Here is a 14868-nt window from a genome sequence, read left to right as displayed (position 1 = left end):
TTTTTTTCATATATGTAGTTACTTAGCTGTATGCCAGCTATTGGCTCACTTACCCTTCAGAGATAAGAGCCCTAGACGCATGGGTGCCAGCCACAGGGAGGCTGTCTTATCCTGCAGGATCTGTCTAAATCGTGTTTGGTTGAAATAGACAGAAGAGGGGCAACAGGGGAAGCCAGCATAATCTGTTTTCTGCCCAAGAGTTAGTGACAGTATGCCTGCTTTGTCTTTGTCACGCATTTATATACACAAGTCAGCATACTCAGAAGCCAAAAAAAGGCCCTCCTCCCCCTCCTCCGTCCCGTTTTTCTTCATCATACTATTTCGCTCAATGCTTGCCTTTGCCACACTGTCATTTATGATAACACTCAAAGCTCCCCGGACCACATGACACAAGCGGGTGCCTGGAAACTCCTTGTAAAAAATAAAAAAGCGTCACCTCAGTCTTTGAAATTCAGAAGGCCTAAGGTGGTTGATGTTGTTGTTTTTCCTCTTCCCCATTTTTGTCTTCTTTTAAAAAACATACAAGCGTGTCTCGCTGGGAGCTCACTCAGCTGTGACCAGTCACTCTCAATCAAGACTTAGCAAGAGGATAACACACTCTGACACGCCAGCGTGTGTGTTGCAGCTGGGTTATTGATGGAGTCATTTCATCATAAAGCACAATGTCATTCATCCAAGTAATTTTATGTCAGTTTCTATCTTGTTTTTGTTTCCATTTTATTTTGTTAAAATATGCTCATTGACATGTGACGACAGGTACACCAAGCAATCCTACTAATAGTAACATTTCTGTTTTAATCCATATAACATTCAGTAAATGTGGGGACTGTGATCAGTCGGGGTTGTTCTTCCTCTGTCCGTCTGTGTGCGAAAAAAAGGATCAAAAGACTGCTCCGAAGCAAACTTTTCAATGCATAGAAAGGTTTATTACAATAAAAGAAGGCATAAAAACGGACTCTGCAGAATCTGGAATCATTCTGGGCCAGTTATGGAAAAAAAGAAATCAACAAGCATGCTCTCACCTCAAGCTCTGAGAGAGGACGGATAAAAGAAGGTCTGCCCTACGTATGTTATCCATCAGACATGACAGTTTTATCTTCAGTGAAACTCATGACTGAGAGCAAGCACAGATCAATGGTCAATGAACATCTTTCTTAACGAGGAGAGGCCAGAGAGGCCCACAATCCTAATAACAAAGTGTCAATTTTATCAGATGAACTCACAAGACAAGATACTTCATATTCAGATGGGATCACAAGGCCAGGACCAAACTTCAGTCAGCGCTCCAAAGTCACATTCATATCTATCCTGCTTAAATTTATCCAGAACAGGTTTCAGATTTTCCTGACCTCTGTTTCAGTCTTACCGATTACCCTTTAAAAGGTTAACAAATAAAAAGTGCACTAAAAATAAATCATGTCCCTACTGTGGCTATCTCTGTTTTTACACGACACACAGTGTTCACTTGTGATAACACATGTATTAAATGTAAGCGTGTTCACAGGCACAACTGAATTCCGAATTTATAGCATATTGCTGATATAGAGTTGTAAAAATCAGTTCAACATACATTTTAGTGTCTCGAATACTTGAATGAAAAGTTTAATAGCTTCTCTGCAGATTTTCTGATTATTTTACGCCATCTACTGGAGTTTTCTCAGCAGCACAGCTTAGAGTCAGTGACATAGCCAGGATTAATACATTAATACTATTAAAATAACACATAAAAATACTCATAGTAAAGAAAGTGAAAATATATATATATATACAGTATATATATATTTTTAAATAGTATGAAGTTTACAGCCTGGCGCTGCGGAACTGTTGGTATCGGTTGCTGTTTATACACGGCCCCATTTACAATAACTCCATAACTTTATCAAGATGGCGGCGTGCATAGTTGAAACATGCCATGTAGCTTGCTGTCCAAACAGGACCCCAAATGTTGTTTCTTGGGGTCGTGGGGGGACCATTGCTTTCGGGACTTGCAACTCGGTGGCTCTGTACGACCCACAGGTAGCGAACTTAGTAGAAATCTCACTGAAAACGAGCCGATACCTGGCTGTCGGCTGCTGCTGCTGCAGAAGTGTGGTTTTAAACTGGAGTTAATGGTGTCAAACAGACGAGTAAACACGAGCTTTGACTTTGATTGCAGGAGAGAGGAGTCGTGGCTGTGCTGAGTGGACATACAGGCAGGGTGAATGCAGTCCAGTGGGTTCACAGAAAGGACAACGGTGAGTACAGAGAAGTCTGACAGACACAACGACCAAACAGACCCTGACACCAACACCAACACGCGTCTAGAATATGTGTGCTCGTTTTGACAGGTGGAGGGGGTTATACAAGGTCCTGGGGTCTCATAATGTGCTCGTGGTCACAGCATGAGTACAGGCATGTGTGTGTGGACAAGTGACACATTGATTTGATTTTTTATTTTTGTACATGTAAAAAAAAAAAAAAAAGAAACTACACTTCATGAGAAGTTTGAGAAAACAACAAAACAAAACAAGGAATTTCATCCTTTAAAAACTTGCTAACTTGATTTACTTGTGCCAAAAAAGGAGTAGGAAGAAGTGTAAACTTATTTAGTCCTACCCCCATTCACTGATCATTTAACCTGTATTTATAAATATTCACACACTGTACTCACACTGCTAAGTAACAGTATTGTTATTATTATTATTATTATTATTGTTATTATTATTGTTATTATTATTACTATTATACTGTAATTATACTCACACATACTTATACATGCATACATACATACACATAGTTGAATATTTCTATATATTTGTACACATATGCCCATATAGATATTTATATAAATATACTTATTTACACTATGTATATATATACATATACATACACATATATAATTTGCTGCCCATTTCTGTACATAAATATACACAGATCTACCCATTCACCAATAGTGTTATATTCAGGCCCCTAAAGGCCGCTAAACACTTTCCTCTTTGTACCTCGTGAAAATCATGTTTTTATATTTGTTTTTAAACTGGTTAATGTATGGACATTGTTTTAATTCATTCCTTAATTCAATAATTTCCCAATTCTCGGATCAATAAAGTACATCTTATCTTATCTTCATTCATTCATTAAGTCAACTCTTTTCTGGCACAGTTGGCTCTTGGATGCATTTAAAGCATCCATGTAGCTTATCTGAGTCTCCTCGTGGTTATAGTTGTTATTTTACATCATTTTTGTCGCATTTGTAGCTTTCTTATGTTTGAGTTTACTTCTTTTTTTTTTTTTTTTTTACTTCCTTTTTTCTGCAAGTCTTTGTAGACTGTTTTGTGTATCAGTTCCTTAGTATGTCATGTGTTTTCACATCCGTCTTGCATTATTTTCATTCCCATTATCTTAAGACTTCTAAGTTGTTGTTGTATGCAGTTATTTTCCACTCGTATTATTTGTGGGCGTCGCCGTTTGTCTCTGCTATTTGTACTTGACATTTTAGCCGTAGACTTTTCTTCATTGTATGGAGTTTTTGTGGGGGGATTTTTGCTTTTGTTTTAGTGAAATATAAAACAATAACACTTCTGTGGTTGGCTTCATGATCAGAAGTGTGGGGCTCCCAGTCCTCCAGGCCCAGATCATAATAACAGTTGTCATTGTTGTCACAGCTCCTGAGTGTCATCTTGTTTCGGGAAGCTCAGACAATCTGCTCATCCTCTGGGGAGCTCGAGATGGGAAGGTAACCAATGTTGCAACAGATAAAGTTTCTGGCACAAACTTTTCTGCGTCTTTTGACAGATGGCTAATAAATCAAGTCCTCACTCATGGGGAATTGTTGACTTTCTCTCTGTTACACTCGCATTATTATGTAAATGCATGAGATGCAGCACCGTATGATTATCATTCTAAAAGAGTATAATAAAAAAAATATGTATATTTGTTTCAGTTCATCAAGTCAGTGGAGTGCAAGGGCCATACGGGTTCTGTCTGTGCTGTGGACGCTCTCTACGTGGAGGACACACAGATTCTGGTGGCCTCTTCTGCATCAGACTCCACAGTTAGACTCTGGCTCTGCGACGACAACAAAGAAGGTAAAGGAAAAAGGAAAAGAACACCTTATAATAATATATTCATTATTTTTACGGCATTGCTACAATTTGGCACCATTATAATGTTGGAAATGTCCCAAAGCAAGATTGTAAGTAAAAATGTAACCTGGAGCTGGTGCAGTAGTACCAAGTTATGTGTTTGTTTGTTTGTGCCAGTAGATAATTGATCAGACAACATTTTCATTCTCAGATGTACTTGTGTATATTCAGTTCAATATTAATCCATATTTATTAATCCACAAAGCGAAATTAATGATTAGAAAGCCTGTGAGTTAACATGGTACGGTGATGCTTTGTTAAATAAAAGCAAGAGATGGAAAAATCTGAAAAAAAGTGTGTTTTTTCGTTTCGCTTGTCCGTTTTTTTTTTACCATGTTAGTTTCTGAACTTCTGTTTTTTGGGAGCTCAGAGTTCATGTTCGAACCCACCGGGGTAACCTTTCCCATGTTGTTAGTATTTTGATCTTTCAATCTTTATAAAGATGGACTTTTATCACTTCTGTCCAACCTGAACAAACCTTAAGATAGGAAATCCAAGAGTTTTCAGTCTCAGAGTTTTGTGTGTGTCTGTGTGTGTCTGTGTGTGGTATCCATATATATAAATAATGGCTGATCATAAAAGCGGTCTTTTTTTATGCCCTCGAGTTTCAAGCTGACATCAAACCCCAAAAGCATATCAGTCTTGTCATACATCCACTAATATTTAATTGGTATGTCAATGTCTCTTTAAACGAAAAGAGAAGGGGGAAAAAAAGACAGAAACTTCACCAGAAATTAACGAGTCCTGGCATTTTCTTTTGATATTGCCTTTTTGAGGAAATACGGTGGTGTGTCAGTGAGCGTCTCGGCAGGAGGGGACGTCAGAGCCAAAATTTGCTGATAAAAACCAGCCAGCTTGCGAGTTCGGTTCACAGAGTCAGTTACCATGGTAACTGATTTCACTTGCCTCTCTTTCCCTCATTTCACAGTTAACAAACTCATAGTTTCCACAAAACCTGCTTTCGGAGACACGTTGCTGCTTCGCCCCAGAGCTGGTGGTTTCTGTGACTTTGAATTTTTATTTCATGTTTTTCTTTTTCCTCAATTCACCTGATTTCAGATGTCATTGAATAAACGGTATCGTTTATTCAATTCTTTATTCGTTTATGGTCTTTAAGTTTGTTTTGAAAGCCCACATTTGCTTTTTACCATATCAGATAACTCTTCAGCGGTCATCAAAAGAGCCTCAGCTGTGTTTACGAAGGTGGTTTTCCTCGTCAGCCATATCTGCCCCCCTTTTTTTTCATGATGCATGTCATATTATCCTCCTCTTGCTGAAAATCTCTGTCCTATCCATGACGAAGATCACAAATACAGCTTGACAGTAATTGAAGCGTGTCTCTAGAGACGTGGCATCACTTTTGGTTATATTACCACAAAAGGATGTGACACATGTTATATTGGTGCCTGTATGCAGCTTGAAACCCAATTTGGCTTTCCCACATAAGGTGGAACACGGTGCTCAAGAAGTATTCTTATGTGCAACTGTGTGCACACGAGACCATAGAATATTACTTTGAACTGTGTAATCATGTTACCGTTGCGTGCCTGAAAGTTTAATTCTTGGTGCACGTGTGCTCCTCAGCTGAGTGCCTCCATAGCGTGTCATTTGGCAGCGGTTTCATGATGGATGTGTCTCTGGCACTGTTGCCAGGAACCAGAGGTAAGCAAGAACGACTCTTCCACGCTTCCTCATTCACACGCGCGCACATTTCTTCCTTTCATGTCGGCTGTTTCTGTTCATGCTTTTGCTGTAGTTGCCTGTAACCAAATGTCACATTCAAAATGCAGCCAGCCTTTGAAGTGCCTCGCGTCTTTTCCCTTCGCTGTTTTTACACAATTCTCCCCCGTTTGATGATGTACATCATCCTTCACTTCACCTTCAGTGTATAAAATCTAGACTCTCACATAAATGTATATGTAACACTGCATTTGCACAATGTGTGTGTTTCTGTTCTTACGTGGCTTTGTGCTTGTTGCAGTTCCCATCCTGGCCTGCGGAGGCGACGACTCTTTGGTGCATTTGTATGTGCAGGCCAACGGACAGGTGAGCTCGCATCAGCATGTTTCCTGTTTCAGCTGTTACATTTGAATTTCTGGAGTTTCAAGGACGCTATTCACCTTTCTTTTTGTATCTGCTCAACAATAGCTGCAGAAAGCCATGTCGCTTCAAGGACACGAAGACTGGGTTCGTGGTGTGGAATGGGCATCTACAAGTGAGTGGAAATCTGTCTGGAGCACATTCTGTAAAGCTCCTGTTTGTGTTACATAAACACACATGTGAGGCTTTGAAAACTGCGAATGTTACGTAGTCGTGGCGTGAAGCATCGTTGTCACATTAACATTATATTCTGTGCAACAATCACCATCATCAGATCATATTGGGGTTCAAAAGTAGATATTTGAACACATGAAAACTCATCTTTTTGTTTTTATCCTAATAAAAATGACTTCGCCAAATTGATGCTTTTGTGATGGTTGTCACTCAAGTCTTTCCTACGCAATCAATGAAACAAAAACTTCACTCAAAAGCTCAGACGAGAAGACTCTAAATGCTATATTTATAAGTGATATAGGCGGATAGCAAAAGTTTAAAAAGAAAGTGGTGTGGGTTTTTTTTAAGTGATTAATTTGTGTTATCCTGTCACAGCCATCTTTGGCTTCTGCGGCCTGAGAAGCTCTCGTGTCTTTCCCTCAGTCATCTTTAGTTTATCTGGAGAAAGCCTGCAGAGCTGCATGATGCGGTTAGGACGTTGGTAACCAAATGCTGAGCAGTGGGAGGAGGTTTTCAATGACAGCCTTCCATCACTTTCATGAGAAACGCTTGACAAGCGCTCTTTTGTCTTTCAGCCTTTTATGCAAAAGTCCAGCTTCACCAGCCAGTGTTCCCTTTTTGCTGCTGCTGTTGTTTTTCTCCGTCTCGCTCTCTTCCCAGTATTTTGATTGCAAATGTATGGATCAAAACCTGGCTTTGTGAACTCTCTGTATTGATACTTGATCCCTGCGTTGTGCTGACTGTGCGAAAGCCGTTTCCTCCCGTTAGCCTGCCCTCTTCATCAGTCTCCTTCAAACACAGTTTAGGATCGGGAACAAACTGAAATACTGATGTGTTAGAAATGTCATAAATAATAACGCCTAATAACGTCTAGTTAAATCTTAATTTGACGCTGGTGTACTGGAGCCCGGCGGTCACCTGTACAAGTCACTCTGGCAGCGTTTCCGAAGAGAGCTAAAACAAGATAATGATTTATTTAACTTTACAGTCTGTGTTTTCTCTCTCTTGAGGGCTTTCGGTGGTGGAAAATTAGGAATTTATTCTGGAGAGCGGGACGCTGAACTAAATCCTTCCCACGTGCTGTGAAATATGGGACATACCGGAGTATCAGCACGTGCTTTGTTCACCACCTGCGTGTGGATGTGTGGCTGCATCCACCAGGGCCTTGATTATAATTGTGACCTATTATTACCCACAACATAGGAGCTGATATTATCCTGTAAACGGCAGTTAGTTATGTCAAACACCAGCATATACTGTGTCGAGTCTGGTTTTATCCCTCACACAACTCCAAGGGCATCGTTTCACACCACATGCTTTGGGATAAATGTTATCATTTTGTAACAGTACTAAAGCGTCGCTGCATCCCAACATACGTACGCACCGATACGATGAATGAGCTCCTCAGGAAGAGTATTTTAAGGGCTTGCCAAAAAAAAAAAAAAAGGTCATTTGTGAAGGTTTTGTGGCGTTCTCTCCGGCTCATTCAGATCATTCAGATGGGGAGCTGTTATTAGCCAGCTGTTCACAGGACTCTCTCATCAGAGTATGGAGGCTGCGTGCCAAGTCTGGCAGAGACGGCCACGGCGAGGACGATCGCGCCGTCATCAGAATGAAGGAGGACGTTTTTGAAGTGAGGGAGAGAGGTGAGCGGGTCTGAGGAGCTTGATAAGAAAAGGTGTTGATTTAAAAAAAGTAAAGAAAAAAAAAAAAAGTAATGGAATTCTATAAGGCTTTTGTATGTTTATGCTTTTACTGTTACATATTGTGCAAAAAAACAAAAATCATAAACATGTACAGAAGTTGGCTGTGTTTGTTCATTGGGTAAGATGCTGTCTCAGTTTTGTCTTTGTGTTCTTGCCACAGACGTAGCCTCAGCGTTTGCTGCATCCCTTGAAACGGTGCTTGCGGGACATGAGAACTGGGTCTACGGAGTCCACTGGCAGCCTCCTTTCTACAAAGGTAGCTTGACTTCAGAGGGAGGGAGAGGCTCACTCACTAATGAGCCCTGGTTTAAGACAGTTGCATATGTCTCAGTGCTTTGAAATAATAACCAACAGGGTCCTTTCAATAAGCTGTTTTTTTTTTTTTTTTTTTTTTTGAAGCACAGGGACTCCTCAGCATTTCCTAATTTTTTACAGATGGTAGAAATAAATGAATCGTCTTGCAAAAAAAGGCTCTGAGACACAGTTTTTCCTAAATTATGACACCATTTTTTGGTCATATATTATGACTGTTATTTGTTTAATTTTGTGAGATTAGTTAAATGCATCCGTTGCCTGCAGTTATCCCCGTTCAGGGGAGTCAGAGATCCGTTAACCATGGCGATGCTGCTCCTGAATATTTGGTGTCTCTTTGTCGCCCCCTGCAGACGGAGAGCTGCAACAGCCTCTCAGTCTGCTGTCTGCGTCTATGGACAAAACGATAATCCTCTGGGCTCCTGAGGAGGGATCTGGTGTTTGGGTGGAGCAGGTTAGTGTTTGAGTAATGGGAGAGCGTATGAACACACACAGACGGACACTGTCACTCTCTGCCGGTTTTACACAATCATTCACACTGTCACATGACAGGGTCAACGCTCTATTTCTGCCCCCTTCCCTTCCAGTGGCTCCTGACATGATCTGGAGCCTGAGCTCTCAGCCCTCCATGATTCCCCTCTCCTGCTGTCAGTGCTCCTACGTCAGTTTTCCACTCTCCCTGACATTGAGGTGTCAAGAATAGAAGTGATAGACTGTGATGAAGAGGCGCTGAGTCTGATGCTCCACTGTGAATTTAGACAAGCTGATTTTTTTTTTTCTCTCCTCCATCCTTCCCTCCATCACTCACCCATCCTTTACAGTCTGTTCCCCATCACGTCGAGCAGGTGGAGAGGCTGATGGAGCCCTCATCTTAGTCTGTGCTCCACCTTTTTGTCTTTTTTTTTCGCTCCTTTTGATGATTTGTCTCTTCTCTTTCATTTCCCCAAATTCACCTGACATAACATCATCTCTTCCATATTTTATCACTTTTTCTTTTTCTCCACTTTAACATTATCTCTGTCCCACTTTCTGACCTCTTTTCTCCACCTCGTCTCTTTGGAGGTCCCAACAGCTGCTGTTGTGCCAGAGTGGGGCTAAATTTAACACAAGTGTGGATGGAAACGAAAAAGCGCTTCTCTGCCCATCTGCTCCACACCTTTTTTTTTTTTATAATAATGATATTAAATACATCTGGCATCTCAGGTGGTTTAAGGCTGTGCAAGGCAATTCATTTATTTCCACTTTCTCATGTCTGAAATGCAAAAATACTGATGAAGACTCACGTAGACGACTAAGAATGTGTTTCTCAAATCCACGCACACCTTCGACACGCGTCTTCACGGCAGCCACCAGAAGCATGATTACACACCGGGGGGATCTGAAACACTCCACGCTTGACCGCTTACATTTTTGACACTTTTTTTTTTTTTCTGATCATGGACAACCAAAGTGGGAGAGAAAGGAGACACTCAAAGTCTTGAGTTTATTCTCCAACAAAGGCGCAATGATTTGAGCCCGAAGCCACGGCTGATGTCACACATATGTTTTTACAAGTTCATTAAACTAAATGGGTTAGTGGGGGCCAAGTAAGGAGCTGCAGGCGACCAGTCTGATATGAGAAATCTCTCTCCACAGCCTCGGCATATTCTTTGGATATACCTGGAATAACCTTTTTGTTGAATGTGAAAGTGCATGACATATGAGGCTCCTTTCTATTCCTCTATTTCTCTTTGAGAGCCGAACCCTTTGAACTGACAGGTCCCCTGCCTACAAAGGAAGCTTAACCTCCGAAGCTCTTTCACACACACACGCACACACACACACGCACATATACAATAAAGTAGCCTCAGTGAATTCAGTTGTATTTATCTTTGTCCCTGCCTTTTTGCACATTGTAATTGCAGGTGTTTGGTCTTTGTTGAGTGTTTCCTGGTGCCTGAATAGGCCCCAGCAGTGTTGGTCCTCACTGAGACTGGAGTTATTTTATTTATTTATTTAGTTTTGGCAGAGCCGATTCTGCAGCACTAAATGACCAGCCACGTGTGTCTTAATTAGCAGATTTTTACAAAGAAGTGCTCCACATCTTCACACTGATTAGAATAATTGGTGAGATTTAATGGAGAGCAGGGTTAGCAGGGGGGCGGTTAGGGCCCACCGCTGCGTAAAGCGCGTCTTGGTAACAAGACAAACTGGTAATTAACGTCTCCGACTGACCACAGTAGGCCACCGCGACGCCTTCAGGGAGTGTGTGTCTGTGTCTGTGTGTGTGTCTGTGTCTGTGTGTCTCTCACAGAAATAACCTATTTTCAGGACGAGTTCTCCCAAAGTGTAAAATAAGAAATGATTTTTCACAAAACTTTACGTGCAGGAATAGTTTCTGAAGACTGAAATAAATTGAAGGACTTGATTGGTTCAAGGTTACACGGTATAATGGAAACCGACCAATACCTTCTAAAACCTGATTTCTTTCAAAAAAGCTCAAAGTTTTCAGTCTCTGAAGAAACTAGAAAGATCACTTGAAAACCATTCGGGGGATTAAAACACATGCTTAGTATTTTCTGCACTATAAGGCGCACTTAAAATCCTTAAATTTTCTCAAATCGGCAGTGCGCCCTGTAATGCGGGCACCTCATGTATGAATTTAGTTGAGCTCACTGACCTCAAACCAGTCTTATGTGGTACACTGCGCTCAAAAATCAGTCAAAATGTTTTTAGTGCGACTTTGGAAGCTGCTTGATTGATTGTCGGACCGTTCAATGTAAGCAACCATCGTCCAACATCTAGTCAATGTTACCTTACTATAAGTGGATGTCAAGCCAACATTCGGTTTTTAGCGTAAACTCAATTTTCAAATCTGTATCATAATCCAATTATAATCAAATGTTGGACTACGACGTTGTTCCAATCTCACACTGACTTCAGGTGTCCTCTATCGCTGGCAACAATGAACCTACAGAGAACAGTACTACGCTTACCTCCTCCACCTTTTATTTGTGGGGTCTAGGAAGATTAATTATTTAAAATATGAATGTATTTCTTGTGTATTAGTTACAACTAGGGCTGGGCGATTTTGGACAAAAATAAAATCCAGATTTTTTTCTTTTTTCTCTGAAAACCCGAATTTCGATTTCGATTTTTTTGGTAAAACTACAAAAGACAATGGAATAAATTGTTTCAAATATTTTATCTTTATTTTTAAAGAAAAATAGCAAACAAATTTCCCTATTGGGAATGAAGTGCAATTGAAAGATACTGTAAATCCTCCTCGAGTTTAGTAAAGTGACAACATTTACAATTTTCTTGACCAAACAAAGATGACTAGACGAGCTCTGTCTGTAATGCAGCCAGCTGCAAAAAAGGAAAATCGATTTTCCTTTTTTTAACATCGTCTTGATTAATAAATCCGATTTAGATTTAAAATCGATTAATTGCACAGCCCTAGTTACAACTGAACAATATTCTGAGTTATTGTGAATAGAGTTCGACTCACCAGACTGTTTTGTTTTACAAGCGCCTTAGAACCCGGTGTGCCTAATGGTCTGCAAAATACGGTACGTTTATTCTTTGTCTTAATCATTAATAGGTGTTTTTTAAATCGTAATTTGACATTTACATCGCTCTAACCTTTAAAGGTACAAGCCTAAAAAATGCCTGAATAAGTTTCCAAAATACTTTTGGATAATTTTTATTTCTGGTCTTGAACAATATTTAAAAAGGAACATCTTTTGGCCCGTTGGTCATGCAAAACGAGGAGCAGACGTTACTGATGTTAGTGTCTCTACTGCTATTATTCATGGCCTCACTTGCATGTAGTCATTAATTTTCCATATCTGCTCCAACCCCACATCAGATTTACTGCTCAGGTCGGGGTCCACCCTGTTCAGGACCTGTTCATTACCTTAAATATACACAGAAACTCAAAGCAATACTTTCGTGTATTTATGTATATTGTAACTAATCATCAGGGCTCCTCCTGGCTCTGTTGGCCAATCCCGGGTCTTTGCGTTGACGGACGTTGCTGCTGGCAGCTCTGTAAAGGCAAATGAGCGAGCGTGAAAGTTTGCAAACCCGTGCTTCACACTGTATGGGCTTTCTGAGCTTGACTGAGCTCGTGCGCGGCTCGTCACCTTTCGTGCATCACCAGGATTGATCTATGCCTTCCTGTCTCAGCCGTCCTTGTTCTATCCCTTTTGAATACCCTCACTGCTCGGCGATAAGGCACGCCATGCATCCACATTGTTCGTCTTCTCGTAAACAAGACTGATGGCGGCTTTTTTGCCGGAGCTTTTACAGCTTCCTCTTGTGCAGGGTTTTAAAAGCCAATCTGCTTAATGTTGCATCTCGTTCTCTCTCAATCTCACCATCTCTGGCTTTTGTGGCCGTCTCTCCTCCCCGTCTCCCTTGTTCCATCCTTTTCTACATGGTTGGAGGATTATGCTCTTCAAATTAAAGGCAGGGTTTTATTGCTGCCATTAGTGCCGCTGGTTTTCAGCATGCACACAGGCATTATTTTGAAGGTCATTGAATGCCAACGTGGAGCGCTGGATCCTTGACAGCCTGTTTTTTTTCTTCTTCATTTAACAGTTTTTTTTCCCCTTAAAACACATATTAACACGAGTGCATCATGCTGCTACAGAGCTGGACCTGCTCTCCCACCTTGTTTTATAAAGGAGATAACAAGTCTTGATTTTAATCAGTGAAATTTAAATTCACTACCTCCATATTTTTTCACAGCCAACATACATATGATTTAAGGCACAAGCTAATTAAAGATTTAAGTGATATGATATAGCTATATCTGGATTCAGAGCACAGCGGAGGGAACAGCGAAGCAGTGTTTGGAGCTGGTTCAGCTCCTATAGATATTAATAGATCTTCCCTATAGGCTTAATTTTCCTCTGAAGCTTCAAAGCCCAATAAGGCTTTAAAGGTTTTTTAATAGCCAATGGTAATGAGACGTGAACCCGGTGCTGTCCATCGCATTTCTTGCATGAGGTTAATTTATTTTTTTCCCAAACAAAATCCTGTCCCCCAATACGAATATTTTGTTATGAATCTTTCAAGCTACTTTGGTCGTGTCCTATAATCCTTCAGTGAACACTACTGGTGGAGAAAACAACTCTATTAGATATTAATACCTTGTTCCTTCTCTTTTTAGCATGCGATATTAATTTCAAATTGACAATCCGATGCAGATACTAATTAATTTATTTTGTTTCGGTAACTAATAAGACGCTCTGTATTATTACTGCGTGTTGCTCATTTTTGGTTGTAATCCTGTTTTCCTCCTACACTGTTGGGAAAAAGCTCTTTTTCATTTCATTCTCCTCTCATCTTGAGGGTGAGTTAGAATGACCTTATTCGTATGTCTGTGTAGCTGCTGTCTGCACTTAAATCAGAAGGGTACTCTGCCCTGGATGATAATTTGAATCACAACACTGACTGTCTGCATGGACTGAAGCTGAGAGGTGGTGGTTCGCAGCGCAGGTTTTGTCACCATATGAAATCATACACCCTCAATCAAACCCAATTTGCATGAATCCACAAGCTTTTGAATCTCTTTAATGCTGTACTGAACTGCTTTTGTTGCATATTAGACAAATCTCCTTTGGTTTGGTAATATAAATAATAAGTACCCTTTATTTTTGTGTGTGCATAGTTTCTGAGCTGCCTTGTCAGAGTAATCTGAGACTGAGGACAGATTTGATAGGCATCAAGTTTTTTTTCTTTTTTGTTTATTTTTTAAGCTGCATTTATTTTCTTTAAATTGCAACATGAAACCAAGATATGTTCATTTCAGCTCACAGTTCACGGTTTTAGTCCTCTCAGGGCTGTACCGGGGGAATTAAACTTGTCAGTTGACTTTCATTTAAATTCTCTCAAATCAATTGCATTTATGATCAGTTAAATCCAGTCCATCTTAAGCCAGGCAGCTAAAACTGCATGTTACTGAGAATAGTAATAATAAAAAAACATTTCTGCAGGCACTCTTTACTTGAAATGAATTCTTCTTTCCCAGTCTGACATCATATTTGCTGTGCAGCGTGTTGAAAAGGCTGACTTCCCCCTCACGTTGTTTGTCTTTTGACTCCAGGTGCGGGTCGGAGAGGTGGGCGGAAACACTCTGGGTTTCTACGGCTGCCAGATGAGTCCGGATGGTTCTATGATTGTGGCTCACGCTTTTCATGGAGCACTCCATCTCTGGTGCAAGGACCGAGATAAAGAGGTGTGGAGCCACGGCCACGGTCGTCCGTTAACCTTCAAATCAGTGCAATATCAGTGTTTTTGTTGTTTATTCATCGGGAGGTGCCGAAGAAATATACAACATTAGTTGTAAATGAAGGGGTGGAGTGGGAATAATAGTTAAAACTGCAAGAGCACTCTTTGGACGCTTTGAAACCTCCAATAATATCACTAAACATAGATTTGCTTATTTTGCTGCAGCACCATCT

At 40.6% G+C, this 14868-nt stretch overlaps 1 protein-coding gene across 1 annotated transcript in view; it reads left to right on the top strand.

Annotated features, from left to right (window-relative positions):
* Nucleotides 1-1880: 1880 nt before the first annotated feature.
* The window catches only part of elp2 (elongator acetyltransferase complex subunit 2), a 31352-nt gene continuing 18364 nt past the window's right edge, over nucleotides 1881-14868 (top strand). The window contains exons 1-11 of the mRNA XM_061741878.1: nucleotides 1881-2016; nucleotides 2156-2234; nucleotides 3645-3715; nucleotides 3923-4067; nucleotides 5709-5786; nucleotides 6106-6170; nucleotides 6273-6339; nucleotides 7889-8044; nucleotides 8265-8360; nucleotides 8770-8870; nucleotides 14511-14642. Of these exons, the coding sequence (XP_061597862.1) occupies nucleotides 1885-2016; nucleotides 2156-2234; nucleotides 3645-3715; nucleotides 3923-4067; nucleotides 5709-5786; nucleotides 6106-6170; nucleotides 6273-6339; nucleotides 7889-8044; nucleotides 8265-8360; nucleotides 8770-8870; nucleotides 14511-14642 (1122 nt within the window). The 5' untranslated portion in view covers nucleotides 1881-1884. The remainder of the gene's footprint in view (nucleotides 2017-2155; nucleotides 2235-3644; nucleotides 3716-3922; nucleotides 4068-5708; nucleotides 5787-6105; nucleotides 6171-6272; nucleotides 6340-7888; nucleotides 8045-8264; nucleotides 8361-8769; nucleotides 8871-14510; nucleotides 14643-14868) is intronic.

The sequence above is a fragment of the Cololabis saira genome, chromosome 15 (genome assembly GCF_033807715.1).
Source record: "Cololabis saira isolate AMF1-May2022 chromosome 15, fColSai1.1, whole genome shotgun sequence".
In the NCBI taxonomy this organism is placed as follows: Eukaryota; Metazoa; Chordata; class Actinopteri; order Beloniformes; family Belonidae; genus Cololabis; species Cololabis saira.
The sequence above is the reverse complement of the archived record's forward strand: the minus strand, read 5'-3'. Positions and strand labels throughout refer to the sequence as shown.